The sequence below is a fragment of the Denticeps clupeoides genome, chromosome 12 (genome assembly GCF_900700375.1).
Source record: "Denticeps clupeoides chromosome 12, fDenClu1.1, whole genome shotgun sequence".
Taxonomy (NCBI): domain Eukaryota; kingdom Metazoa; phylum Chordata; class Actinopteri; order Clupeiformes; family Denticipitidae; genus Denticeps; species Denticeps clupeoides.
The window spans coordinates 15,649,001-15,676,129 of NC_041718.1; the positions used below are offsets into that span (position 1 = coordinate 15,649,001).

The following is a 27,129-nucleotide window of genomic DNA, read 5'->3' on the forward strand; positions in this document are numbered from 1 at the left end:
GGATAAAAAAGTCAGATGTCACTAAATGTCCCACTGAAATGTGCACTGGGTACAGACAAATGACAAGAGGTTTATAACTTGAATAAATCTGTCGAGAAAAATGTTTTAACTAAAATGCCTTATGTCCACTTCTGACATTTTACTAAGACTGTGACCTAATACCTGTGATGAAACATTTCTGTTTTGATGGGAATGATGTCCTGCTGAATAGTTGATGAGCCTGATGGGTCCAATGTCTTAGACAGCATCTCCACCACCATCAAAGCACCACATTGGTAAAGGTCTTTGGGCACATTGGCTTTCATCCCTCCACTAGAAAAATAATTTAATCCAATTGACACTGAAATTGCTTTCTGTCACTTTCCTGAATAAATAGTTTTATTTACCTATGATTAAATCTGGAGAGGAAGTAATTATTTTGAGAATGGTGACCACATGTCTCTGAAACTGTTATTTCCAATAAGCTCTTTCTCAGAGTCAGATGATTAAACTACACATTATGTTGCAATGTGCCGCTTGTTTCCCACTCCTTTGTCAGGTCTGAACGTATTGCACAGAGTTAAAGAACCAAGCAGCAGGGTGGTTTCAGATCCATCTACAGCGGAGCCTTTGGGCGCAGGGTTCAGTGTATTCTTCTATTATCTCAGAAGTCAGAGGGTCATAAAACGCAACACAGCAGTGTGTGAGACTTCATTTCAACGCGACTGTATGTGTGGGGTCCAGGCATAATGACAGTGCCACTAATGGCAGCCAGAGGGCCCGTCCCTGCCTAGAGGCAGTGCTGCGTGTGTCACTGTGCCAAGAAGCACTGAGGGCTGTGGGTGCAGAGCATTACTCTTCATTAGGAACACTTCACTGACTGTCTGTCCAGGGCAGTTCCGAGGAAAGGGGGCAGTCGAAAACTTCCCCTGATCCTTTATGCCAGTGAGAAACTCTGAATGCTTCTCACTACAGAGCAATTAACCATATTGTCAGGCACTTAAAGGTATTGCATTGGCATGTCTGAAATATTGGCAGGTCTCTGATGTACTTAGTCGTGCCAGGTTCCCCACGGTTCTTCAGTCAGAGAGCTGTGGACGTTCTCAGCGTAGGAAATAACAGGTACAGAAATTAACCCGGCCACACCATTCTGATGGGTCTATTATTTTAATCTGGGTGGTCCATAAATGAAAAGCCTGTTCCTGAAGTAGACACAGCGTGAAGCTTTGAAACAAAGTCATCCAGCGGGTCTTTTATATTGGCACTTCATCATTTATTAAGGATAATAAATGATGTTTGCACTGTTCGTGCACTGCCTGTCCCTGTAGCATTTTGTACAATATAATATAATATAATCTATTACACCCCTGCATGCACATACATAACATTTTGTTTGGAGATTTTTAGCAGTTTTAAGGTGGCATGGATCTTAGCCTTTCATGAGCCAAATGCAAGGCCCTTGCTCTTCAACGGATGTTGGACTCCCTGAACTGAGACAACCTTCTCACTTTAGGTCTTCAAAACCAGACGTAAGGACAATTTACACTCAGCCTTAATGGTGAATGTGGATAAAGAGACAGCAGAAAATAGATATGATCCTGGAATGTTTCTGACCCCCAGTCAGCTGAATCGTGTTCAATCTTGTCCCATTCTTGCCCCTTGCCCCAATCTTGTCCAATCCTGTCCCATTATTAAGGTCCCATTATCAGTGTCACCTTTCCAGCGAACAACTCCCAATGGCTCTGTCATGGCCCATCTTCCAACCTATCTTGGACTTGGTTTCTACAACTGTTTTGCCATATTTAAGGTCATGTTTTTGCTCTCTTTTGTCATGCATGGAGCATTGTGATGTCTGTGTGTGTGTGTGTGTGTGTGTGTGTGTGTGTGTGTGTGTGTATAATTAATTTATTTATAAAAAAAAATAGGAAAAGTAAAGAAACTTAATTGAGCATTTGAGGGTCTTGAATTTTTGATTTCACACACAAAGAAAAAGACACAAAAAACACACAGTATAAAACAGAAGCATAGTATTACTTTAATTTTCAGATAAAACAGTTTCTAACAGTATCTATCTATATAATTATTGCCTTATAGATGGAATAAGCCTGGATTTCACAGTATTGAAGTCCATGATAAATGAGGTAAAAATCCTGCTTGCACAGAAGCAACATCATTAAAAAAAACTTTCTTCATAATTTTTTTTTGTTCTCCATCTGCTGTCTTTTGTCTGAGATAATTTCTCCACTTGATTTTTCACACCAAAGTGGTGAAGATTTCCAAAAATGCATTTCAATGCAAGGGTCTCCCGTCGTGACTGTGGCTCATTTCTCATTACATGTAAATAGATTTCCGCACTGGAATCGATGGCATTTTGATGAAGCAGTTGGCCTCTCCACACCCAGCAACACAGAAAAAAAATTAATGATACAGTAGTTTGTGTGTGTGTGTGTCTGACCACAGACGAGGTTTACACCTTATTGTCGACAAGAGTATACATCACCCATTTTTCCAAAGTAGAAAAATGTTGTTAAGTGGAACCTTCTTTCAAATAAGGATGGAATAAGATTCAATCATCTCTCGATAAAAATTCCTGATTCAATGCTAAAGTGAATCCAATGGAGTTGGAAGGATGGAGGAAGCTGTGGATGGGGAGGAAGGAGGAGGAAGGACAAGGGGGTCATCGCGATGAGTGCAGACTGTGCCTGTGGGAATTACGTAACGCCACCTCCTCACATGCCTCGTCTGTGTGACTCCGACAAGTCGAGAGTACAAGAGAGTCACCCGAATAACCAGGACACGCAGAGGAAAAGAAGGCGGAGCTGACCGGAAGGCAGAGAGAGAGAGAGAGAGAGGCGATATAAGAGACAGAGATAAACGAAAGGAAAAAAAAGTGGTAGATGAAGAGGAGGGAGGACATAGTGAGAGAGTGGTAGTGTGCATGAATGAAGTCGCTACTTCTTTTATTTTATTTTTTATTTTAGCCTAGAGGTTGCCTCGTTATCACAAGACACTATTTCCATAATGCAAATATTTTACATTTAGCAAATTTTCTACATTTTCAAACGCTGCACATCCTTATGCAACATAAACATGAATTCATACATGAAATACACTTGTATACATATTAAATGAATCTATGCACATGTCTTGCATCAAAATACATGCACATAAATACATATTCAATGTGTTAAATGTAAGTAAATTCATAGTAATATTTATATTAGCATAGTCAGTCTAATATATCTACTGTTTATAAAACTGTACAGAACAACATGTACTGAATTTAGTTTTACTGTATTTATGTTTTACAATGGGAAGAAATGTTATAGAATTAATAAGGTTTATGTGAAAACATTTGTCAATTAATCACATAATTTATTATGGAAATAAAACTGATAAAAAACTAAACTTTCAGATTAAATGTGTCCTTTTACAGGACATGAAAAAAAACATGATGTGATTTGAATGATTAAATGAAATTTCATTGACCTGAAACACTATTTTCTGGCTGTGAATGAAATATGTGCGCATTGTCATTGTCACCAGTAGGTGTCATGATTCCCCTGTCAGTTGGACTATCAGATCTTCAGAGTTTCACTTTATACCTGTACCTGGTAAAAGGAAGGATAATTGGGAGGAATGTTTGCATGGGCAACTTGGCTCAGTGTTGCCTAGACAAAATCCAAATCCCTGGCTTTCATTAGTACACGTGGCTCCCATGCAAATGTTGGCTTTCCAGCAAATTGCTAGAAACAGGGGACATTTGTCCTTTCCCAGTTCCTCCCACTCATCATGGCACTATGAGTCATGTTCTTTCAGTATGAAGTAAAAGTGTCACACTGAATACTAAGTTCAAATGCACAAGTCCTGGCAGAACTATGAAATGTCATTCTAAAGCATTATCAATGCAATTTCACAGTCTACACCAGGGTTCTTCGACATAAATCCAAATCTAGACCTTGTTTTAGGGTCTCACAGGTAGTTACTGATTCTGACTGTCCAATGAGGCTAGAGCAAAGCTAAAAATTCTGCTAAGCCAATGAATTCTGTGCAGTTTACTGTTACACCCCCCAAACGTTGCAAAATGTGTGTCAAATGTAACCAGCACAAAGAACGGACTGCAAGGCTTCTCAACACAAGCCAGTGTCTACAATTAACATTTCAATTGAAAAACTCGTGCATTTACAGCATTTATCAGACGCCCTTATCCAGAGTGACTGGTGGTATTGGTGTGTCTTAATATGAAAAGAAGCCCACGTGAATTTGCCAGTGAAGGAAAGCCTATTTACTGGTAACGTTTTCCACTACGGCAAACCAAAAGCCAAAAGGGACAATAATCTCTTTTTTAAAGGTAACGGCATAAAAATATGCCTTTTGTTGCAAAAACCAGTGTACAATGCCATTTTTAAGACATTTTATGACCAAACATGCCCTCAACACCAATTTTTACACAAGAAGGCTTAAAAAGCGACGTTCTGGCAGTGACAACACCCCCTCATTTGGAAGTCCAAATAATAAGCAAATATACATTAAGTGTATTTATTAGTCATTCATAAAGTCCAAATCATGGTTGAACTTATTAAACCAATACACTGCTGTATTTGTGGGTGTGGCGGGTAGTGGCCTAGTGAACACATGTGAACAAGATGACCACAAAGACACAGGGTGAAACCCAATGAACCATTACTACCTTACTAGCCAGAGTGTGTCCTGGAGTGTCTCCAGGGTGACTGTCCCTGTAACTAATGATTGTAAGTCAGCCTGGGCATCTGCTAAATGTCATAAATGAAAATGTAAATAAGGGAAAGAAATAACAATTGCCCCACATTTGCTGAAGCATCCCATTCTCAACTAGTCTGAATTTGGCCCATTTTATTTTTAGTTTTCAGCTCTACCGAGATCATAGCAAAAGGGTTTTCTAATAATCAGTCAAATGAAAGACTTGCATTAGTGAACGTGGCATAATTCCGTTGGAACACAAGACTTGTTGTTGCTGATCAAGTTCCATTCCAAAGCTCCATTCATTCAAGGTCATTTCCAGCTGCTGTTACAATATGAACAAGGCCGTGACGGGATTTTCTATCAAAACTGATTGTTTTCCATCAAAACTGAGGCTATTTCTAAATGACCCTCAGTTTTGTTCATCATGCATTGTACATTTGAAAGCCCAGACATAAAGTCTATTAAATGCAATATTTCATAGAGTGCGTTCAAGAAACCCTTGTTATCCGCACAAAAGCACAGCATTCGCCTGTGCTTCACTACAGTATTCAGTCTCAACAGACATTCACCGCTCTGAATGCACTGCCATGGCAGACGATGCTGGGAAGATTTGAATTTACAATGCTGGAATTAAAAAAAAAGAAACAGCAGGGAGCGATGAACACATTTAAATAATGTTCTTGTCAAATACGTTCCTGCCCCCTCTATGGCAGTGCATTTCTGCAGATTCTGAAGTCTGCGCTGTTCAAGTTTGTTGGAGGGGGCATAGATGTTAAAACATTTTGCCCTTCCCTAAGGGGGCTTCTGTGGAACACATGAGAAACAGAAAACACGGATGTTAAATATTCCCTTTTATGACCCAGATGAGGTGTTCAAACAGGCTAAAATCAATAATTTGTCTAGACACTGGCCCTCGTTTTACAACGTGCCATTTACTGCCACGCGTTTTTGTACTGTTTTAGGGTGGGAGTGACAGAAGGACTCCACAGGGAGTCCTGTATTCCAGGAAAGCATTGTTACTGGAGCTCAGTTCCCTCTCGCGTTCCTTGAAGAAAAGTCAAAGCCAAAGTGCAATGCCCCTAACAATTGAGAAGCGGGAGGGCAGAGGCCTGAAAGCCAGGACTGGGTCAAATAATGCTGAGATAATCACACTGCGCCCGGTGTCTGACTGTGCCAGAAGTGTGTTGTGGCGGACGTGCAGTGCTTCCTTCTACCGAACAGACCACTGCAGCTTGCGGAAACCAGTCAAACAAACAATAGACCAATTATTTCCATGAACAAATATGCAATTTCCAATTGCATAATGCGACCAAAGCCCAATAAAGATGAGTGACAGAGAACAAGGTGCACATTTCACAGTCTGAGAGCATCGGCAATCATGCACTCATTCCATCTGCATAATACAGGAGTTCAGAAACCATCTGCTACCCTCTGACAGCTCCTTTGAATAAAGCTGCTTTAATGAAGACATGAGCACAGAGTAGTGAACTGCAGGTGTAAATAAACCCCTATGGAACCAAAGGAGTGTTACTTTCATCAATAAGCTGTGCATTATTTCAGGCAATATTACAGATAAACACACTGTGGAGGAATGGAAGGCATGATTTTAACCATCACCCTTGGTGAGCAGTGGGCAGCCATGACAGGTGCCCGGGGAGCAGTGTGCTCCTGCTACTCACTACAACATGGATACACGGAATCAGAAGCCTATAATGGAAGGGCCTATAAAGGAAGTGGCCCCGTAATCAGAAGGTTCGAATCCCGATCCGCCAAGGTGCCACTGAGCAAAGCACCGTCCCCACACACTGCTCCCCGGGCGCCTGTCATGGCTGCCCACTGCTCACTCGGGGTGATGGGTTAAATGCAGAGGACACATTTCACTGTGTGCACCGTGTGCTGTGCTGCTGTGTGTCACAAGTGACAATCACTTCACTTTATCATGACTAGCAAGATAGACTGCTACCGGCAATTTTTTTCAGAATTTCACATTTTACATTTACAGCATTTATCAGACGCCCTTATCCAGAGCGACTTACAATCAGTAGTGACAGGGACAGTCCCCGCCAGGAGAAACTTAGGGTTAAGTGTCTTGCTCAGGGACACAATGGTAGTGTGTTACCCACTAAGCTACTAGGCTACCCACCTGCATTTATTTCTGCCTTCAGACTTTCAAATCAATATTAAAGTAATCGGGTGGCGTTAATGTTTAACCTGTGCCATAAATCAATCATGACTCAATGATTATTCAGTATCAGTGCTGTACCTTAAATGTTTGGTCACAGTGAAAATTACAACAATATTGAAATGTATCACAATATTGAAAAATCCTGCGCAAAAAAAAAATGGCAAAAATAATGGCATCCCAATACAATGGAGGCGTTTCAGTCATATTACAAAGCCCTCACAGTAATTAGCATTCAAACAAATCAATTTGATTCTATAGAAACACAAAGCACAAAAAAGACAGAATGACGTTTTAACGAGGAGCATCAGAATTCCCCCAGCAAAAGGAATTAAAATGCAAGGTCGCAATTAGCAGTGGTATAAAGAAACACGGCATTCCAGACTAAATGTCAGCACATCACAACATCACAGAAAGCAGGGAGCTTATTGTGTGCTGGAGTGAGCAAGGCTCCTGCATGCTCTCCCCGTGCTGGGTCGAGTCTCCTCCAGGATCTCCGGGTTCCTCCCCAAGGTGGCCTGGTGACTAGAGCCGAGAACCGTAAGGTCCCAACCTTCCCCTGGATTAAGGGGCTGCGCATGGGGACCGGGTCACAGTGTTGAATTTCTCGGAGAAGCCCGACGGAAATTGGTCGGAAACATGAATTTTCACGATGAGAGCCCTTGCCGGCACAACGTCAGCAACCAGAGCCCCCGACCACTCCATTACGCTCCAGCACAAGAGGGTGGAGAAGGAGAGAAGGGGGTGAGCGTGCGTTATTAAAGCGGGTGGAATAACGAGGCTGGGCGGGCGGGCGGGCGCGCGCCGGGCGGGCGTGCGCGCGTGCGCGCGCGTGCTCGCGCCTCACTCGCGCTTCCGACGGCGGCGACGCGCGCTGTGCGCTCGGCGGCTTTACAGTAAGTTCTCATTTCTTCGCTTACAAAAAAATTGCATACACATACATTCTATACATCCTATATATATATATATATAAACTGTTTTGCTCATTGGACGTTTACGGAAGACCGACTGAGGGAGGAACACCATGGCCGTTTTAAGTGTTTTTTCTTTTTTTCATGAAACTTATTAGATTTTTTTTTTTTATCATTGACCCTGCGTTCGGTAGCCCGATGGTGCATCTTACTGCTCCGTAATAGAGGAGGAGAAAGTTGTCCGCTCCTATTCCACAGGTGGCATCAGGCATCATGCGCCGCATCAGGACCAATTTCCCTCATTTGTCTCCAGTTGTCTCCCGTGGGACGCTTGTTTAGCCAAATGCTTTAAATAAGACAGGTATTTTTTCAGCATTTCTCGGGGAGAGGTAAGAAAAAAGACCTTTACTGGATCAGATAGTTTGATTAAGCCGATGCCCAGGAGGGGCTGGGGGGGTGGTTGGTGCCAGCTCTCAGCAGGGTTTGTAAAGGCGGCTGGTGGAGCAGGTCATTCTGTGCAGCACCTGAGCCAAGTCCAGTGGCGACAGCCTTTATTTATTCATGCGGAAACCAACCCTCAAATGTCTTTTTGGGCGAAAAGCAGAATTGACCGTATGGAGGCAATGGGGTTTCGCTGAAAGGTCAGAGCAGCGGGCGAGCGGTGATACCCGAGCAGAATGTATAGAAGGTGGTGACCGGGACCCGGTCTGTTTTTTGATAATAGGGTGAATTAAATACCCTGGTGGTAAGTGTGCTGCTTCCACGTTGTCAGATGCAGCTCGAACTGCCAGTATGTTGAGGGCAGCGGCGACGCGGCGTGGTGTGACATGGGTGACGTCGTTTTCACTTGCACCTCTCCGTGACGAAGGATGCTGCGATGCAAGGGGAGTTATATCTATTTCCGTTCGCGTTCTTCGCGGGTGACTAAGAGCACTTCCGCAAGCACATCCTCAGTGCGGTGACATCACGCACGGAACCCGGGTTCTTTCATCTTCCATTCACAACTCAGCGTTGAAAACATTATGGCAGACCAAGGTAGATTAAATGCCACTTATTTTACTGAGGAAAGAGGCTCCGACAGCAGAATGAATATGACTGATTGCTGCATTTTGCCGCTTCTTTCAGCAACAGGACACCATGTGACAGCACCTTGGATTGGCTAAATGGAGTCTGCACCTGTGTTTGTCACACTAGGCAGCCACCTGAACGGCTCTCGGCCGAGAGCAGCGCCGACCAGTGCCTCGGTTTCCCTCCAGCATCAGATGAACAGCGCGTTCCTGGGAATCCTGCTGGGCTGCGTCGCCCTGCTCACCGTGATCATGAACATCCTGGTCCTGTACGCCGTGAAGAAGGAGAGGACGCTGCACACGGTGGGCAACCTTTACATCGTGAGCCTCTCCGTGGCGGACCTCATCGTGGGCGCCACCGTGATGCCACTGAACTTGACCTACCTGCTGGAGGACGAGTGGAAGCTCGGTCACACCTTGTGCCAGTTCTGGCTGGTCATGGACTACGTGGCCAGCACGGCCTCCATCTTCAGCTTGTTCATCCTGTGCCTGGACCGGTACCACTCGGTGCGCCACCCGCTCCAGTACCTGAAGTACCGCACCCGGGGTCGTGCCACCCTGATGATCTCGGGGGCGTGGCTGCTCTCCATGACTTGGATCATTCCCATCCTGGGGTGGCGCTCATTTGCGCGCGTTGACCCAAAGCCTGAGTTCGAGCACAAATGCGACACCGACTTCCGGTTTGTGACGTGGTTCAAGGTCTTGACCGCGATCGTGAATTTCTACATCCCCTCGGTCCTAATGCTCTGGTTCTACTCGCGCATCTTCATCGCAGTGCAGGAACACTATCGCCAGTGGGAGGGCGCCGTCAGCCCCATTCATTCCTCGGAGAACAATGGGGTGGTGGACAGCGAGAAGACAATGGGGCGGGGCTCGTGCAAAGGCTCGCAGCAGGCGAACGCAACCCTTCCTCCTCGCATGCGCGACGAAACCCTCCTGGACCAGTACACCTTGGAGCAGCAGTATGATCCACGCGAGGCCAACAAAGAGCAGGGCAAAGATCCCTGGGCTGAGAGCAGGACGAGCCGGTTCACCCACAAGGCCTCGCTTTTTAACGTCACAAAGTACATTAACAGAGGAGCGAGGGAGGCCGCCGAAAAGAGCTTCTGCTCCAGCCCAGACGGGGACTCGGGGACGGGGAGCCCGCTGAGGCTGTCCTCGCTGCCCATAAACTTTGCCCAGCCTGCGGAAGAGGCCAAGACGAAAATCCTGGTGCCGGTTAATGACTGCACAGCCATCGTGCCGAACTCGGTGGCTGGCGTCTGCGAGCTGACAAAAGCGCTGAACGGCGATTCAGGGGGCGAAGGCGAGAGCCCCAGGCCGGACAACTCGAACCCTCCCACGCTGAAACACACCTGGCAGAAGTTCTGCGAGCAGTCCAGGCAGTGTGTGCAGAACCTGCGTATCCACAAGGAGCGGAAAGCGGCCCGGCAACTGGGCTTCATCATCGCCGGATTCATGCTGTGCTGGATCCCTTACTTCATCACCTTTATGGTAATGGCTTTCTGCAAGACCTGTGTCCACCACGACCTGCACATGATCACCATCTGGCTGGGGTACTTCAACTCAACTCTAAACCCTTTCATATATCCCCTGTGCAATGAGAACTTTAAACGAGTATTCAAGCAAATATTTCACATCGACACATAAGGGGTCCTCAAGTGAGCACCGGCAGGGGCCTAGTGGGTAAGGAAGGGGACTTGTAACTGAAGTGTTGAGGGTGCCAAGGTGCCATCCCCACGCACTGATCCCCGTGCGACTTTAATGGCTTCCCAGAGGGATATGTTAAATGCAGAGGACGCATTTCATTGTGTGCACCGTGTGGTGTCCTGTGTATCACAATGAGAAAATATGTCTAAATAGGTTTGAAATGGCCATGAACATGTTTGTGGGATTTGTTTGTCATCGTTTACGTTGTTTCCTGTGAGTGGTAATGACTGAGACTGTTGACAGTGTACCGCTTCGTAAGGGTGGACATTTTTGCTGTGTGTATATCGCTTGCTTTGCATTTCTACGATCTGTATCAGATTAAATAAAACCATACAAAAATGGTATTTACGGGACATTCTTGAAGAATTAAGTAACCATGTATGTGGTTAAAATGACAGAAATTATTTTTTTCTCAACCTGAATCACACAATGTAAAAAATATGTAAATGTGTGCATGCATTATCATATTTATTTTGAATGGTGGCGATTTAAGGCCATACCAGATCAAATATCACGTGTCATTAATGGCCCCTGAACCTCTGTAAGTTCTGGTCATACTCTTTTAAGGAAATTAGGCCAGCTATAGTATTTGGTTTTTGATTTGGATGTTCGAGTGTTTGGGGCGTTTTATTACCATCATTTTAAATGTTTAAAGACCAGTGCTGTATGTAAATTGAATAAAAGTGAAAAGCTTTTATTTCTCATTATGCCACTTGTTATATGTAAATTAGGTATTTAAAATAGGAAAGGGTTGCATTTTTATGAAAATAAGCCAGTAAAAAGTGTTTATACACTACAGGCCGCTGATGTCCTGAATTTCATTAGAGACACTAAATGTCACTGCGGTTTATTGACATTTAATGGCAGAAGAGACTCTCGATCTGCTAGAAGAAGAAGAAAAAAAAGATCTGAGGCAGACATACATGCTCTGTATCTTATTTCTCTGTGCCATTTGGATCCGAGTTATACATTCATACTGTGTCGAAATGGCAATTTATGCACAGAAGATTCCCAGTCAAGGGCTATTGGCTATTATGCATGTAAAATTATTAGCATTCGGCTGATGGAATTCCCACATATTGATCACTGCACGATGAGTTGAACTGGAGATGATTTATTTGTGTTAAAACTGCACACCCAACGTGTCGGTCTTCCCGCTCGTCGCATCACGGGTTTAACTTTGTCTTTTACCCCGGAAAGGCGGACAGGCTTTATGTTTTGAACACTACGGCTCCTTGATTCTCGGTGGAGATGAAACGGAGCGGGGCTTATCGGGTCCTCTCCGTCTTCTCGTGCCTCGTCGTCTGCTGCTTCCTGCTGATGTTCTGGGTTTTCGTCTTTTACTCCATGATGTGGGCGCCGTAGGCCACGGGGCCGCAGGCTAGCCGCGCAAAGCCAACGCGACCATGACGCCCGGCTCACGACGGGGCCGCCCGGGACGCTGACGGCCGACCGGTCGGCGCGTTTATCACCGCAAGCGAATGGCTTGGCTAGCAACGCTGCACGAATCGCGACATTTTACAGCTTCGTTTTTCCTCCGTTTGCTCGATTCCGGTCTCCTGGCAAACTCTGTAGCCGGCCCGGCATAACCATAATCACCGATTTCCCCGTGGTTCTTAATATTTAATAATAATAATAATAAAAAGCTCCCCCACGGTTCCCGAGATAAAGTTGCGTTAGCTGGCGGCTAGCCGGCTAGCCGCGGGTCACGTGTCCGGAACCAGGAAGTCGGAGCTGGGTGAGTGAAGGCTGCCGTGAGAATTTTGCTCTTCTGCCGAAATACTTTTAGGCGATCGCCCAGGCGCCCGTGGGATTCCTTGCGAATCGGTCGCACGGAACGTGCGGTTCTCTTTAATTCTCCTGAATTATGGCCTGAATGCAATATAACAGGCATAAGTTGATCACTAGGTCAGTGCTGTCATATGATGCTTATGCGCGACACTCCAAACCATGACAGGCAGGCATATAGTTTCGGCTCTGCTACGTTCATAGTACAGGTTCCTGCCAATTTTACTCTCAAAGGTTAATAAATAACCATTCTGATCGTGTTGTGATGACTTTTCACATTAAATCCACGAAGGGAAGCAGTATTTTCTTAACGTGTTATACTTGTTATGTGGTTATTAGTACACACTTGTTTTGAATGAACAAGTTAACTAAAAATGCCCTTCAACAGACTTATTGTCTCAAATCTGAAGCTGCAGTGAGGATGGCGGATGCTCAGAAGCTGCAGTTTGCTCCCTTCAGCAGTGCTCTGGAGGCAGGCTTCTGGCATCAGCTCACCCAAAAGAAGCTGAATGACTATCGCCTGGATGAAAGTCCCAAGAGCATCAAGGGTTACTACTATAATGGTAAGCATGATCTATGCATGGTCCAGTTATTGTTTTGAATTTGGGAGCACATAATAATTCTGTAATGTACAGAATTTTTTTTATAGCACCTTGGGAAGACTTGCCTGACTTCACTGTAGGGACGTTCTAAAAGTATCCAAGTCTGTGCTGTTTATAATAGTTCTTGACGTGACGTCATATTTAGACGTTCGCCTTGGCTTTATTGCCCAGATGTCTTTAACTGTGAGAACATGTTGAGTGTGTCGACTGACTCGAAGGGAGATGTTTTGAAGAAAAACCCAAAGATTTGTATACATCGCAGGGGATCCTGCCGGCCTCCCGACACGCCTGACCCTCGAGTTCAGCGCCTTTGAAACGTGAGTGTTAGAATGATCTCCGAATGGAAGATAATGGAAAGGCTAAAAAGCTAAATATTAACATGCCATGACACATTTTGATCTGTGTGTTTGGATTTCTAAATACGTTGCTCCGCTGTGTGCTGTTTACACTCCGGGAGTTCCGATGGAGAATTAGAACTTCCCCCCCACCTTCCTCTCCACAGTGATGGTCCCACTCCAGCCCGCTGCTGTCCGGCCATGGGCACCCTCTACAACACCAACACGCTGGAAGCCTTCAAGTCCACTGATAAGAAAGCCCTTCTGGATAAACAGGCCAAGGAGGTAAAAGGCCGTGGCAAGAACTGGCAAGCACGTGGAAGAACGTTTGCTTAGCTAATTCTTTGTCTCTGTGGATGCAGTGTCTCCGTTTTTGTCCGAAAAAAATGTTTATGCCTCGGTGGATTAATCGAGCCGAGTCCAGTACACCGTTCCAGTTCCGTCGCTGTTGTGATTGAAATGAAAACCATTTTTTTTCTGTTTATTGTTACAGATATGGGAAGCCATCCAGTCGGGCGCTTGCTTGCAAAACCCATCCACCCTCAACAAATTCATTTTGCTGACATTTGCAGTATGTTCACTTTTGTAATATACGTTACTTGAATGTGGAATCGTTTTCCTAAAACCGTGACATTTTTATTACCGTCGTTTTGCTTCGTTTACTTTTGTTTCAGGATCTGAAGAAATACCATTTCTATTACTGGTTCTGCTTCCCGGCGCTATGTTTCACTGAGGGCATTCAGATAGTCGAGGAACCGCTGGTCCTAGAACAGAAGTTTTCTCCAAAGCAGGTAACACTAAGTCTGGATACATGCCATGTAGGCATCATCGGCACTTTTAATAATGAAGCAAATTCTGTCCTGTGCAGTTATTCCTCCTCCGTTCTTTAGAGTTTTATTTTTACTCCGTAATCCAAATTAATAGCTTTCATTGGGCCTCTCTGCACAGATATCTGCTCTCCAAGTGGCCTATGATAATCTTTGCATCGTAAGCAAGACCACGGCCGTCCCTTACTTCCTGACAAAATACTCAGAGGAGTGTGTGGAAGTGGCTCCACTTCATGATTGGAAGACGTTTTTTGCAAGTCAAAAAACGGTAAGGCAGCACTCCTCTGAAGGTGGCTAATTTGTTGATTTATTTTTTTAGAATTTATTATTGCCACAGATATGATGCTTGTTGAATGTTTGCCTCGTGTCTGCAATTGATATGATAGGTGACTGTGGGAGTTTATGACCCCTGCACCCTACCACAGCATCCAGGCTGGCCGCTCCGAAATCTGCTTATTCTCATCGCCAACAAATGGTAAATTTGTAAGATGCATGTCAACACACTCCCAAGAGCAGGAATTAATCTGCAAGTGCTCACTTCATTCTTCCTGGATTTTTTATTTTTTTTTTTTTTACTTGTGATGGCATTTTTTAAAGAGCCAGTGAATCCAGGCTTCAAGCTTCAAGTACATATATTTTCCTGCCTTGGCTAATAATAGCCTAGCTATAGAACAAAAACCAACAATGCATAATGCATTTTGTTCATATCGTGACGTTCTGATGACATTACTGTCCCATGTCCTGAAGTTGAGTTAAATTTAACATTGCTATGTGCCTCAACATCTTGATCAGTCTCTGTTCATAATTTCACTTTAACCACCATACAGATATGCATTGACTATTTTAACTGAAAGGAAACAAATTAAGAATGTCTGTTCCTCAGATTAGACATAGATTTGTGTGTGTGTGTGTGTGTGTGTGTGTGTGTGTGTGTGTGTGTGTGTGTGTGTGTGTGTGTGTGTGTGTGTATGTATATATATATATATATATATATATATATATATATATATATATATGAAATTCAGACACAGTATCTGTATTTCAGGGGTGCCCAGCTGAACACTGTTGAGGTATTGTGCTTTAGAGACAGGACCCTCCAAGGGGTCAGGTCATTGCAGCACAGCATCATCTTTCGGGTCAAGCTTCCAGACCTCTCAAGCAGCACAGGTAATGCTCCTCAGTCAGCAGAGGTCGGACACTGTACAGAATCTCCTTCCTTTTATCTGTGGTGGAGCAAAGGATGAAAGCTGCTTAAAGGTTAATACAGGGGGCTTCTCCTCAGGAGCGATTTTTTATTTTTTTTTTTTTATCTTGGAGGGCCTTTTGTTGGATTTGATTAACCCCTCTTGGGTGAACCTTTCCTGCGCTCTTCCTTCATCTTAAATATAGACATATAATTACTTCCCATGTAGGTGTGCGTTTTTGTGTTTGAAGTATTTTAATTGAACCAGTGCTATTTTCATTGTCCTAGTGTCCTAGGTGGTATTACACTTGGTGGATGGTGAGCTCAACAAATTCTGTAAATACTACATGCCAAGTTGAATGGTGAAAATCAAATTAGTGAAGGGAAAATATTTATCCTATCTGCACCGTTCATGTGTGCTTTTTCTTTTTGCGATTTTATACCCTCGTCCTCCAGGATATCAATGCGTTTAAAAGCAGTTTAATGTTGCTCACATTTCATAATCTTTTTTTCAACAGACTGTCCCAAATGTGTCGGCTGGGAAAAGAATCAAAAAGGTGCAATGGGTCCTAGAAGTGTCAATCTCAGTGAATGTATGGACCCCAAAAGGTAATAATTTCTTCATTTCTGTCCAACAGAATTTTGAGTGTTTCCTTTGGTGCATTCAGTCAGTCAGTTCAAAACATATCATTACCGTCTTGTTAGTGAACTCTGGTGTGTCTGTGCTAAGGTTGGCAGAGTCATCAGTAGACCTAAATTTGAAGCTGATGCGGTGGAGACTGGTCCCATCTCTTGACCTTGAAAGGGTTGTTTCTACAAAGTGTCTTTTACTGGGAGCTGGAACCTTGGGTTGTAATGTGGCCAGGACACTCATGGTACGTTCTTATACGTAAGTGCACTCAATGCACTTACATTTAATTTTCTGTAGTTGTTGCTATTTGAAGCCTATTGCTTATGTTGTTCCAAGTGTTTTACTCAGACTTAAGGGTTTTTAAACAACCCCAATGGTCACACTCTTCACTAATTCATATTTCTTTTTCCAACATTTACAGAATAAAGTAACAGCTCAGTCTACTATTGTTCACTATAATTCAATTAAGATAGATACACGGTTTATGTTTTAATATATGCAATTCTAATTACAGATTATATACAATTTATGTACTTGACCTGCAGGCATACTATATCATTATATTACTGTTGTGCATATTGTGTGATACATCTTAGCAGTTCATTGTGCTATATTTAGTAATTATCTGCATGATTATTACATGAAAGGGTTTCAATGGTTTTTGTCACTTGAGTGAAGCGTCTTTCACATATTCATGCTGGCACCTGTGCTTGTGCATCATGTGTCACAGTGGGAAATACCTTAATCTGTGACAAAGTGAAGTTAACAAAGTGGACCACATGGATGAATATTATACTGTATATTATTATTTTAAGAATATAATTGTGTGCTGAAAGTCAAATTAGATGCCTTGCTGCAGTATTTTAGTGTTAAATAATGCTTCATTTAAAAATACTGAGCCATTGAACCAGTCTAGTCTATGTATTTGGGGTAAATATGATTGGACAAAGTAAGGCTAACAAATGTCTGTGGTTACAGAGGAGGATTGAAGCTCAGCTGTGATTCACATCTCTACCCTAGCACCTCATGGAAGGTGACTTATTCACTCAAGAGATGATAAACCCATCACCACCACAGTGACTTTTGGCATTAATGAGCCCCCATAGAGTCTCACTTGTGTCTGAGAGATTTTACATGCTGTGTTCTTCTGGTGACACTTGAAATTCATAAATGAAAAGAATAAGTCAGCCATGTTCTGGAGAGGCATGAACAATTCAAAGATTGTGGCCTAATGGACCAGTTGTTGGTTTTGCACATGGTCAGTTACAATCAGCACACTTCTGTGGATGTGAATTAGAAGCATTTTGTCCCCTGCTTGTTGAGTTAGTCAGGTATGATTTCTGTCAGTAATTCTGTTCTCTACAGCTACATCATTATTTGCAAATACAGTTTCATGCATGCAAATTAGGAATTATAGTGGTCCTAAAACAGAACCTTGAGGCACCCAGTACCGAATAATTACCCTACTTCTTCCTGTGTGCACAAACAAAAAAGAAAAAGGCATATTCATATTCCCAGCTCCATAGACTAATATTGAAAGATACAGTTATCACAGTTACTGGCTCCAACATAGTGCTTCTTTATCATTTTTTTTTTTTTTTTTTTGATAAAGGGTTGGGGCGTCCGGCACATCACCTTTGTGGACAATGCTAAGATCTCCTACTCCAACCCGGTTCGCCAGCCTCTCTATGAATTTGAGGACTGTTTAACTGGAGGGAAGTCCAAGGCCCTTGCTGCTGTGGAGAGAATGAGAAAGATCTTTCCTGGTGTGGTAAGTGCTGGTTTTAATCCACCTTCATGTGTATTTTCTTGTAATATGATTATAAATGCTATTGATTTTTTTTCTTTGATCATGGACTTTTTGAAGATGCTTTTGATGTTTGTTTTCATTATCAAGATCACCAAATAAATGTGAGAAACTTACTTGAAGAAACCTGAGGACTGTGACTAAAAATGACTCAAGATAACAGGAAACCTCCCAGCATAACAGGAAACCTCCCAGCATGCCCCATTAAAGCTAAAAACATTTTCCTGCATGGTCTCCTCTCAAGTGGCTTGTTAAAATGCTGCTCTATTAAGATAGCGTCCTTTTTTCGTTTTGATTGCAAAACACACTATAATGGCATTGTGTTTTTGAAAGAGGAGGAACTTGTACCAGGGAAGTTGGTTCCAGTAATTGCATGCACTGTAAGAACAATAATAATTGTCATACAATCATTGTAATTAGCAATTTAAGGATTTCTGACCACATTTTCATATTTTTCCACACAAGAATATGAGTGTACTATAAGTATATTAAAGGTTATTTGATAGACGTGGTTCATCTCAGCACTGACTGTACAATAAAGAAAAGTATGGCATGCAAACTTATTTAAATGTGAAAAGCACCTATTTTAAGGGAACCAGCATACTTTTTCAAAGGTTACATGTCATTCAAAGTAAAAATTTCTGCCATAGGTGTCTGTGCTTTTAGCTTAGTTTTCCCTCCTACACACATATAGCTATTGTATGCAAGGCTGCAAGAGTCATTATTCTCTTGAGTGCTGAAATTGAGGCTTCAGTTCGTTTCACAAATTGCTGTCCTTCAATTGTCTTTTCACATCTCCACTTCACCTGAGTGTTGTGAAAGGACACTGTCCAGTCTATGAATAAACTAGGACTCAGTATTCAGCTTGTATTTGATGTACAACTCTTAACATTATCTGCAGAAATGAATTGAGTAATACAGAGGCAAACCAGCTTCTTCTTTTTTTACTTGTATTAATTCCCTAAAGGTTCTTGACGAGACCGTGACATTTTGACACGTTGAAGTATAGCCCCTAGGCCCTTAGTTTGTGTGAGAGCAGGAAATTAAGTGGTCCTGGGGCAAATCTGTCAACAGGGTTTGCTCTTATTACGGAGTCCTTTTGCTCTCCCACAAAATGAAAGTTCAGTTCACAGATGGAAATTAGGTAGATGTTCATGTGTGTGGCCTATTCAGTTTAATTTGTAATAGGAGTAAAGATGATGGAAGGTTTTCTTCGTGCTTATGGGGGTCATTTTATTTAAACAAGTCCAAATAATCATTAATTTAAAAGTTATTTTGATAATTTCCATGAACATATGAGCGCACAGTTGTCACAATTTTGCACTTTACCCTCACCCTGGTTACATTGTACTCCATGATATAGATGATTATATATGCCCCATCCGTGTTATCTAAGAATTTCTTGGCTGTTTGCTTCCTTGCTCGTAATAAGCGCAGGCGGGGTAGCGATTAAGGGTGGGATTGGAGGACACGCTGTGCACGAGTCAGTGGATGTTTATACGGCTTCTGCACCCACCACCTCCTTCTCCTCGTGTGTTTACCCCCTGGCTGCTGGCACTCTGGCCAGTCACTGTGATGAAATTAGCCTTCGAGACTAGGTGGCGTATGGGGGCAGCCATTATTTATTCATTTTCTTGGGTCTTTATCGACTGAACTAATGAGCGCTGCTCCTCTACCTGCACAGCCGCACCAAGATTCGGGCCAATTAGCCGACGCCGGCGCCATAGAAATAGAAGGAAAGCAGCGATGAGTGAGGGAGAAGGGATCAGGAGTAATTACTGCTCTCCTTCTAGAACGCTGTTATTAAACCCATGCACCGCCAGCACCAGGATCTCTTAGCCGAACGGCTCACAGGCGTGACTGATTTGAGTGCATGTGCCCAAGCGAGGTGGAGTTTGCTCAGCGCTGGGCCCAGTTGGCATCAGTTACTCTGCCCATCGAAGCAAAAGGGTACCACATCACAACACAGATATTAATCATTGTCCAGTCTGACGAGTGACTGGAGGGTATCAACAAATATTAAAGCCCAGCTCACTGTTGCGAAGCGATTTCCTGGAACGTCCTTGGCTTTAAAATGGAATTAGTGCAGCAAATGAATGAGGGGATGGGTTTGTCCACGTTAGGCAGCTCGCTTAATTATTGAACATTGCCGTTTATGATTTATTTATCTCCTGTTGTGGTGCTTTCCACTCCCATCTGTTTCTAAACGTGTTGAACAGAACGCAGAGGGCTTCAACATGAGCATCCCCATGCCGGGCCACCCAGTGAACTTCTCGGAGGTAACTCTCGGGCAGGCGCGGAAGGATGTGGAGCAGCTGGAAGCCCTCATTTCCTCCCATGATGTGGTCTTCCTGCTGATGGACACCAGAGAGAGCCGCTGGTTGCCCACCGTCATTGCTGCCAGCCAGCGCAAGGTGATAACCGGCCTCTCCTGTTCTTCTGCCTCCTCCGGGCGCCTGGAGTAAACAAGGTCTCTGCTTTCCTACAGTGAACTTGATTACGTCGGAATGGAACTTGAAAGCACTGTATATAATAGAAGTGAAACTCTGAGCCATGCTTAAGACTATTGCCCCGGGAGCAGCGAAATATTTACCGCGTCTTTAGCTTATCATAACAATTACTCCGCTGCGTGGGTTTTATGGGGTCGGGAGGCTCCACATAAACAGACCCGCCTACACGTTGAGTATTTATGGAGGAGCGGGACATTTCCTAGTTCAGCGTCAGCTTTTAAAATGACATTTGTCTATCTGGAGCATACAACCGTCGTGGAAGCCCGTCAAACGGGCTCTTATTAGGTGCGGAAATGAAACTGCTTAACTCAACTGCCAGAGTGGATGTAAGCAACAAAACTAAAAAAAAACACCAAAAAATGTCAATTTCTCAAAAAAAACCCCCACAAATTAGTCATATTTCATAACCCTCTGTTTTGGCTGTGAGGGCTGTAACAATTCGATTCGATCCAATTTACAAATTTCAGCTCACGGTACACGGTTCCCTGTTCTCTGGTCTTCATCACAATCCACAATTAACTAAATAATTCAGGTCAAAACAATTACGAGGAATGTTCTTTACCTCACTTCTTATTATATAACCATAACTTACGAGCTAACCAGCTAACGGAGAAATATGGCTGTGAGATAATGGCAGTGGAATGAATTTCTCCGATTGGATTAGAGCCATACAGGAAACAAATCTTTTTTGTGTGTGTGTTTAATTGTGAACCTCACAGGCCTGATGTTTATGGCCCTGACATTTGAAGGCCATTTGTATCCAAGGCCAGGACATGTTAGGGCGTAACTTGGTGTGTGTTATGGGCACAGAGACAGAAGGGACTCTGTCATTTAGTTTGAAGCAGATTTCCCGGAACTTTGGTTTTATGAACAAACTGGTAGGATTGGCCAAAAACATGTCACCACCAGTCAGAATATTGTTACCCAATCAGCCATAACATTACAACATTATAACAGGCGGTGTGGACATTTTACAAGGTACATTAAGTCGGGCTTAAGTCATTAACATACAGGAAATTGACAAGTGTAAGGATCTGAGAGAGTGTGATTGTACATCATGATTCTAGTCAGCATGACAAAAAAGCATGTGAAAATTTAAAAGCATTCAAGACCCCTTAGGGGTTGTACAAGGAGGACTCTGTTCTTCACAGGGTGTTGGACCATGGATTGGTTTCTGCTATATACTGCAAACATCTTCATACCAGCATTCGTCACGTTGGCATTGCAAGAGTTTGATGAGTGTCAGCCCCCACTGGGCTGCCCACTGGTTTGGGACTGGTGGCAGGCAGCGCCTCTGGATGTCAGTACCACCTTTCATGACAAATCTCCATCAAAGAGTGTAATTCTGTTTCAGGACCCTTACTCAGCCAGACCCACTTTTGAACAAGGACAGCTAGAGGATGAAGACAAATACCTCCCAATGCCCAGTCAGTTGAAAGCATTGAATCATACCGCAGGGAAGATCATGACCACATAATTTGAAGCAATTTTTCATGGTTTTATTTAAACACTCTGATCCAGTTTTCCACTGATGCACAGCAGAAAAGCAGATTTGTCAGATGAAACCTTGGGTTTTGCAAAACCACGCCGGGAACGTGTAAATTATCTGAAAATGACAAAATCTGGGACGTGCTAATTCTGCCGCTTTCTATATTAACGATTTTTGGTGTAGGGTAAGATCTTTGTTGTGAAAATGAACCCTCCTTCTGGTGTTCCAGGAAGAATAGCAACACATGAATGTTGGACCATTCACTTTTAAAAGGAGTTTCTACCCCCTGTTCTCCCCCAGCTCATAGTGAATGCTGCCCTGGGCTTTGACACCTTTGTTGTGATGAGGCACGGCTTGAAGAGAGCCAGAGGCGAGTCGGGCGACTCCAGCGCCTCCTCTTCCTCCTGCACCTCTGCCTCGTCTTCTTCCTCAACCCCCGCGGGGCCTTCAGTGCCGGGAGCCTCTCTGTTCTCTAACATACCAGGCCACCGGCTGGGCTGCTACTTCTGCAATGATGTGGTCGCCCCCGGAGACGTGAGTTCCTAGGCTTTGGTGGTGACGGCCAACCTTGAAGGGCCCTCTGCCTTTGAACGTGTATAGTGGCCTAAATATTTATGTTGTGAACGTGGTTCATTAAGATTAATTAAAGCTTGGTGAATATAGAGTGCAAATGAAATGAATTAATGGAGTGGCGGCTATTCTCATGTTAAATGAACAATAACACCTTTGTCTGGAAGAGCCGTTTGTACCTCAAATATGTGGAATTGGACTTTAGGTTTAAAATGAAGGTACTAAAGAAAATATATTTTTTAAGCACATAATAATGAACATCAGCTAATTTCGCAGTAAAGAAGAATGTCCTGTGACCATTTTCAGTCGACCCGGGACAGGACGTTGGACCAGCAGTGTACGGTGAGCCGGCCTGGGCTGGCGATGATCGCAGGAGCTTTGGCTGTGGAGCTGATGGTGTCCATCCTGCAGCACCCAGAGGGGTAAGAACTCGTCCTTTTCTACCACCACTATACAAGCATAGGGTGGTAGTGACCTAGTGGGTAACACACTCGCCTATGAACCAGAAGACCCAGGTTCAAATCTTACTTACTACCACTGTGTCCCTGAGCAAGACACTTAACCCTGAGTGTCTCCAGGGGGGGACAGTCCCTGTAACTACTGATTGTAAGTCGCTCTGGGTAAGGGCATCTGATGAATGCTGTAAATGTAAGCATACCTAAAGCAAATCGACCACCAAATCTGGCAGGAAGATGTTTCAAGTGTCTCCTAGAGCTGAATGTAAAATGCAATAGCTTTTCTTCTAATGAAGACATCGGGAAAAAGTCATCTGGGATGAAATAGGGAATATGAATATTAAGTGAAGTTCTGAGGTGCCGGCGCCTTTGAGACGAAGCTGTCATGGATGTTGATGGGCTTTCTCGATGGGCCGAGCCCACGCTGACTGACAGCTCAATCACCGGAAGCAAGCGCTGTGACATCGGCGCGGAACCGTCAGCCCACGCGGCATATGATTAATAACCCATAAATTGCTGGTGTGCTTTGCTTCAAATTTCAGGCAGTAGCGGGAAAACAATATTCCCCGTTATTCTTGTCCACCGTCAATCTCTGTGGAGTTTAAATGATATTTTTCCGCATGCTGCCTCAGTAGTGATGCTCCACGCTGCAAATTGCTGTGGTGGACGCTTTCATCTGTTTACTGTGCGCACTCAGTGATGGTGGCGAGCGCATGTCGACTAGGCTCTTCTGCTGCCCCAGATAGGGCTGAAATCTCTTCGAGAGTCTCTTTAGATCCATTAGGCTATTATAGGGGGCTCTGCAGAGGGAGGATAAAGGCTTGGGGACAATGAGCGCCAAAGTCGGGAAAGCATGGCAACGCGGAAGAGCTCCAGTTTTGTGCCGTCTTCCCCCGTTCTGTAATACATCCTGAATTGCTGTATTAGTATCTTGAACACTGTTTAAGACAACAGCGACAGAAGTTTCCTTCTGGAGCCCTGGAACCAACAGAATAAAAAAAAATAAAAATTCTGCTTTATTTCTGTATCCCTTTTTTTTGGTTCCTTGTGGCCATTAAATAAAGCTAATTAAAACCATTAGGACAAAATACACAATGAAATAATAATGCAGAAATAAACCTTAAGCTTAACATTTCTGACCCTTTTGAAGTGCTGTTTGTGTGTACCCCTCATTATGGGCACAAGCACATTTGATTATCAGTGCTAATAAACTGATGCTAAATAATTCATCGTGGAGAAACAGAAGCTCAGCGTTAGGTGTTCGCTGATAAACAAATGGATTCAGAAACATTAGGACACACGTGATGCATTTTATTAGGTCGCATTTGAATAAACCATTGAATGCAGCACTGAGCAGCATGAATGGATTTGTTTGATGGCTGAGGAGCTTCTAATTGATGATCTACTCCTCAGTAGATGCGTTTATGTTCACTCCTTCACCACAGATGAAGTAAAACTGCCCTGTTGTTTTCTTATGTATTGTTCTTTCGTTTTTTTTTTTTTTGACTCATTATTGCTCCTCCTCCATTAGAGCCTCCTCCTGGGCTCTTGCACAATATTTTGGCCACCCTTAATGGAAAGAAGAAGAATGCACGGTTACTTTTAATTCTCCTGGATCACGAGAGCAAGTTGTAATTCATGACTGGGTTTGAAGTAGTCAAGAAGCAGTTTATTTTCTGGTGCCGTGTAGGCTCTGCAGAGCGGCTGTCTCTCAGTCAGTAGCTGGGGTGAACATGGCTAATGAAGGATCAATGGGGAATAATGAGATTGCATGGATTGTGGTTAGTTACGTTGTTTGTGGTCAAAAACGTTATTAATTTTGTGTGTCCTGAGAGTTCTGCAAATGACAGAGACCTCACTGAACAGGAAGGTAATAATTGCAAACAATTCCACCCATATGGCAAAAGGAATAGTAAAATGGCACGTTATTTCTTGTTACACAGATAACCTGTTTCTGCCAGGGCACCGATGCCTTGTATTAAATTAAAAGGTGGTGATTATCTTTAACCAATTACTCGCTTTCTCCGTCTGCAGGGGTTACGCGGTGGCCAGCAGCAGTGATGATCGGATGAACGAGCCTCCCACTTCCCTTGGACTCGTCCCTCATCAGGTTGACTTTCCTATACAAACTTCCTAGCCATAAAGGGGTAACACTTTGCATTCTCTGGTTGATCATAATTGGATCAGTGGAAGTAGTCAATGGAGCTTCCTCTGAAATAGAATGCATATAGACACGTGCATAACACATGTTCCATTTACCTGGAAAAGTGATGGCCACATTGACCCTAGCAACGTTGTTCTAGGAAGTCTTAGGTTGTACAGTACAGGCCAAAAAGTTGGACACACCTTCTCATTCAATGTGTTTTCTTTATTTTCACGACCATTAGTAGATTTTCACTGAAGGCATCAAAACTATGAATGGACACATGTGGAGTTATGTACTTAACAAAAAGTGGAGACCTGGTCTCCACAGTCACCGGACCTGAACCCAATCCAGATGGTTTGGGGTGAGCTGGACCGCAGAGTGAAGGCAAAGGGGCCAACAAGTGCTAAACACCTCTGGGAACTCCTTCAAGACTGTTGGAAAACCATTTCAGGTGACGACCTCTTGAAGCTCATCGAGAGAATACCAAGAGTGATCAAAGCAGTAATCAGAGCAAAGAAACTAGAATATAAAACATGTTTTCAGTTATTCCACCTTTTTTTGTTAAGTACATAACTCCACATGTGTTCATTCATAGTTTTGATGCCTTCAGTGAGAATCTACCAACGTAAATGGTCATGAAAATAAAGAAAACACATTGAATGAGAAGGTGTGTCCATACTTTTGGCCTGTACTTTAGACATGTAGGTGATTGACACTTTGACAGCTACCACCTACATGGTGGCTTGTTGCAGAGCAACGTCTTTCCCTGATGGCTGTGCTCTCTTACATCAGGGTAATGTTTCCTGCCACTGTGAGTGCAGCAATTGTTCAGAATCATAACCTAGAGGTCTAGGTGTCTATATCATCGGTCCAATCGAGCATCTGTTACTGCCATTCCGGTGCCAGTTCCCAATTTTTCCACTGAGATAACTGGTCTGGAGCCAAGAACCTGTGATGTCATGAGAGGTGAATGCCAGATACTACTGGGAAACGCCGGCCCGTTCTCTCTGCTTCCCGGCTTTTCACACTGGCACTCTGGGGGTGGAAAGCGCGGTGTGTGGGATCTGAACCCAAAGTGAACTGAATATTCATTAATAAAATTAATTTGATTTCATTACACTTACTTGGTTATTTCAGGCCTGCTTACTTCCCTTTTTCGTTACCGCTTGCGCGGTTTGCGGGCTTGTTTATTCAGCAAAAATCTCGCATGGCACTGCAGACACCACCGTGTCATTTAAAGGAGGAGCCTCGGCTCAGTGCATTCGAATTCCGCTCGTCTTTCCCCGATCTGAACCAATCAGCCTCGGAAGCTGTAATCAGGGCGATTGTGTTTTCAAATGATTGTGCATTCAGGAGTTGTGAAGAGGCTGCTACATTGATTATTATGAAGGCATCATCTCTCTCTGTCTCTCTCTTTCTTTCCCTCCCTCTCTTTTTTCCCCTTTTTTGGCTTAATAGCTTAGTCACACACATTTCCAAGAAGCGGAATGCTCAGTTTTGCTTTTTTTTTTTTTTTTTCCCCCCCACGTAACGAGCTGGAACGGCTCACTGTGGAACTGCGAAAGCTCCTTGGCGGTGATATTTTCTGCCACACGCCCAGAGACACAACTGCTGTGACGCATCCGTGGCCTCGGAGCACCGCACGCTTTCGTCTCGGAACGTCCACGTCAGGCCAGCGCCGCGCGGCTCCCTCGGCCTTGTGCGTCAGCCGCACCGAGCCCCGCGTGGACCTCAAACAGGGGTCGCCCGCCAATCTCGCTTGACCTTCTCGCCCTCCCCGCCGGTCCTCCTCCTGTCACCGGCGCGTATGGATTTCGCCGCCAGTGAAAGAAGTAGGGCGAGAGCGATCAGAAAGAGGAAGGGCGTGGACTCCTCCCCCTCGCAGAATAGGACCGCCACTGTGTGTAGAGGGAGTGTGTTTGCACGTGTGCGTACATGCGCCACTGTAAGTGTAGCTGGAGCGGAGGCTGCCGTTCTGTCGTCTTCCGATTCTCTCGCCCTCGCTCCTCCAGCCACGTCGGCCGTACGGCACGCAACAAACGCATGCTTTCATGGGTAATGCGATTCATTTGGAAATGCGCGAGTCTGCACCGCAGGGGATCGTGCGAGGCCAGCAGTCGAGCTGGGGACGGGAAGACACGACAAGGGTCGCTGTGTGATTTTTGACTTTGGCCAATTGCAGCGCCTGCCCACCCCCTACCCCCCTATCATCCGT

The 27,129-nt window shown here is 44.1% G+C and overlaps 2 protein-coding genes across 6 annotated transcripts in view; both read left to right on the forward strand.

Moving 5' to 3' along the window:
- Window positions 1–7,732: 7,732 nt before the first annotated feature.
- Window positions 7,733–10,919, forward strand: hrh1 (histamine receptor H1). The gene is made up of 2 exons (XM_028999198.1): window positions 7,733–7,779; window positions 8,920–10,919. The coding sequence occupies exon 2, from the start codon at window positions 8,958–8,960 to the stop codon at window positions 10,509–10,511; it is 1,554 nt and encodes a 517-aa protein (XP_028855031.1). The 5' UTR covers window positions 7,733–7,779; window positions 8,920–8,957; the 3' UTR covers window positions 10,512–10,919.
- A 750-nt stretch (window positions 10,920–11,669) lies between these two features.
- The window catches only part of atg7 (ATG7 autophagy related 7 homolog (S. cerevisiae)), a 44,560-nt gene continuing 29,100 nt past the window's right edge, over window positions 11,670–27,129 (forward strand). Inside the window, exons 1-16 of one of the 5 annotated variants that reach the window (XM_028997968.1) lie at window positions 11,670–12,309; window positions 12,748–12,922; window positions 13,224–13,278; window positions 13,464–13,581; window positions 13,790–13,867; window positions 13,971–14,087; window positions 14,245–14,391; window positions 14,510–14,598; window positions 15,169–15,290; window positions 15,825–15,915; window positions 16,037–16,181; window positions 17,550–17,708; window positions 19,964–20,158; window positions 22,044–22,277; window positions 22,620–22,735; window positions 24,803–24,878. In XM_028997968.1, the coding sequence (XP_028853801.1) occupies window positions 12,781–12,922; window positions 13,224–13,278; window positions 13,464–13,581; window positions 13,790–13,867; window positions 13,971–14,087; window positions 14,245–14,391; window positions 14,510–14,598; window positions 15,169–15,290; window positions 15,825–15,915; window positions 16,037–16,181; window positions 17,550–17,708; window positions 19,964–20,158; window positions 22,044–22,277; window positions 22,620–22,735; window positions 24,803–24,878 (1,884 nt within the window). In that variant the 5' untranslated portion in view covers window positions 11,670–12,309; window positions 12,748–12,780. The other 4 variants (XM_028997969.1, XM_028997970.1, XM_028997971.1 and 1 more) reach the window with 4 other exon arrangements.

Coding starts and splice junctions, on each gene's coding strand:
- hrh1 (XM_028999198.1), top strand. CDS start 8,958: ATGGAGTCTGCACCTGTGTTTGTCACACTAGGCAGCCACCTGAACGGC.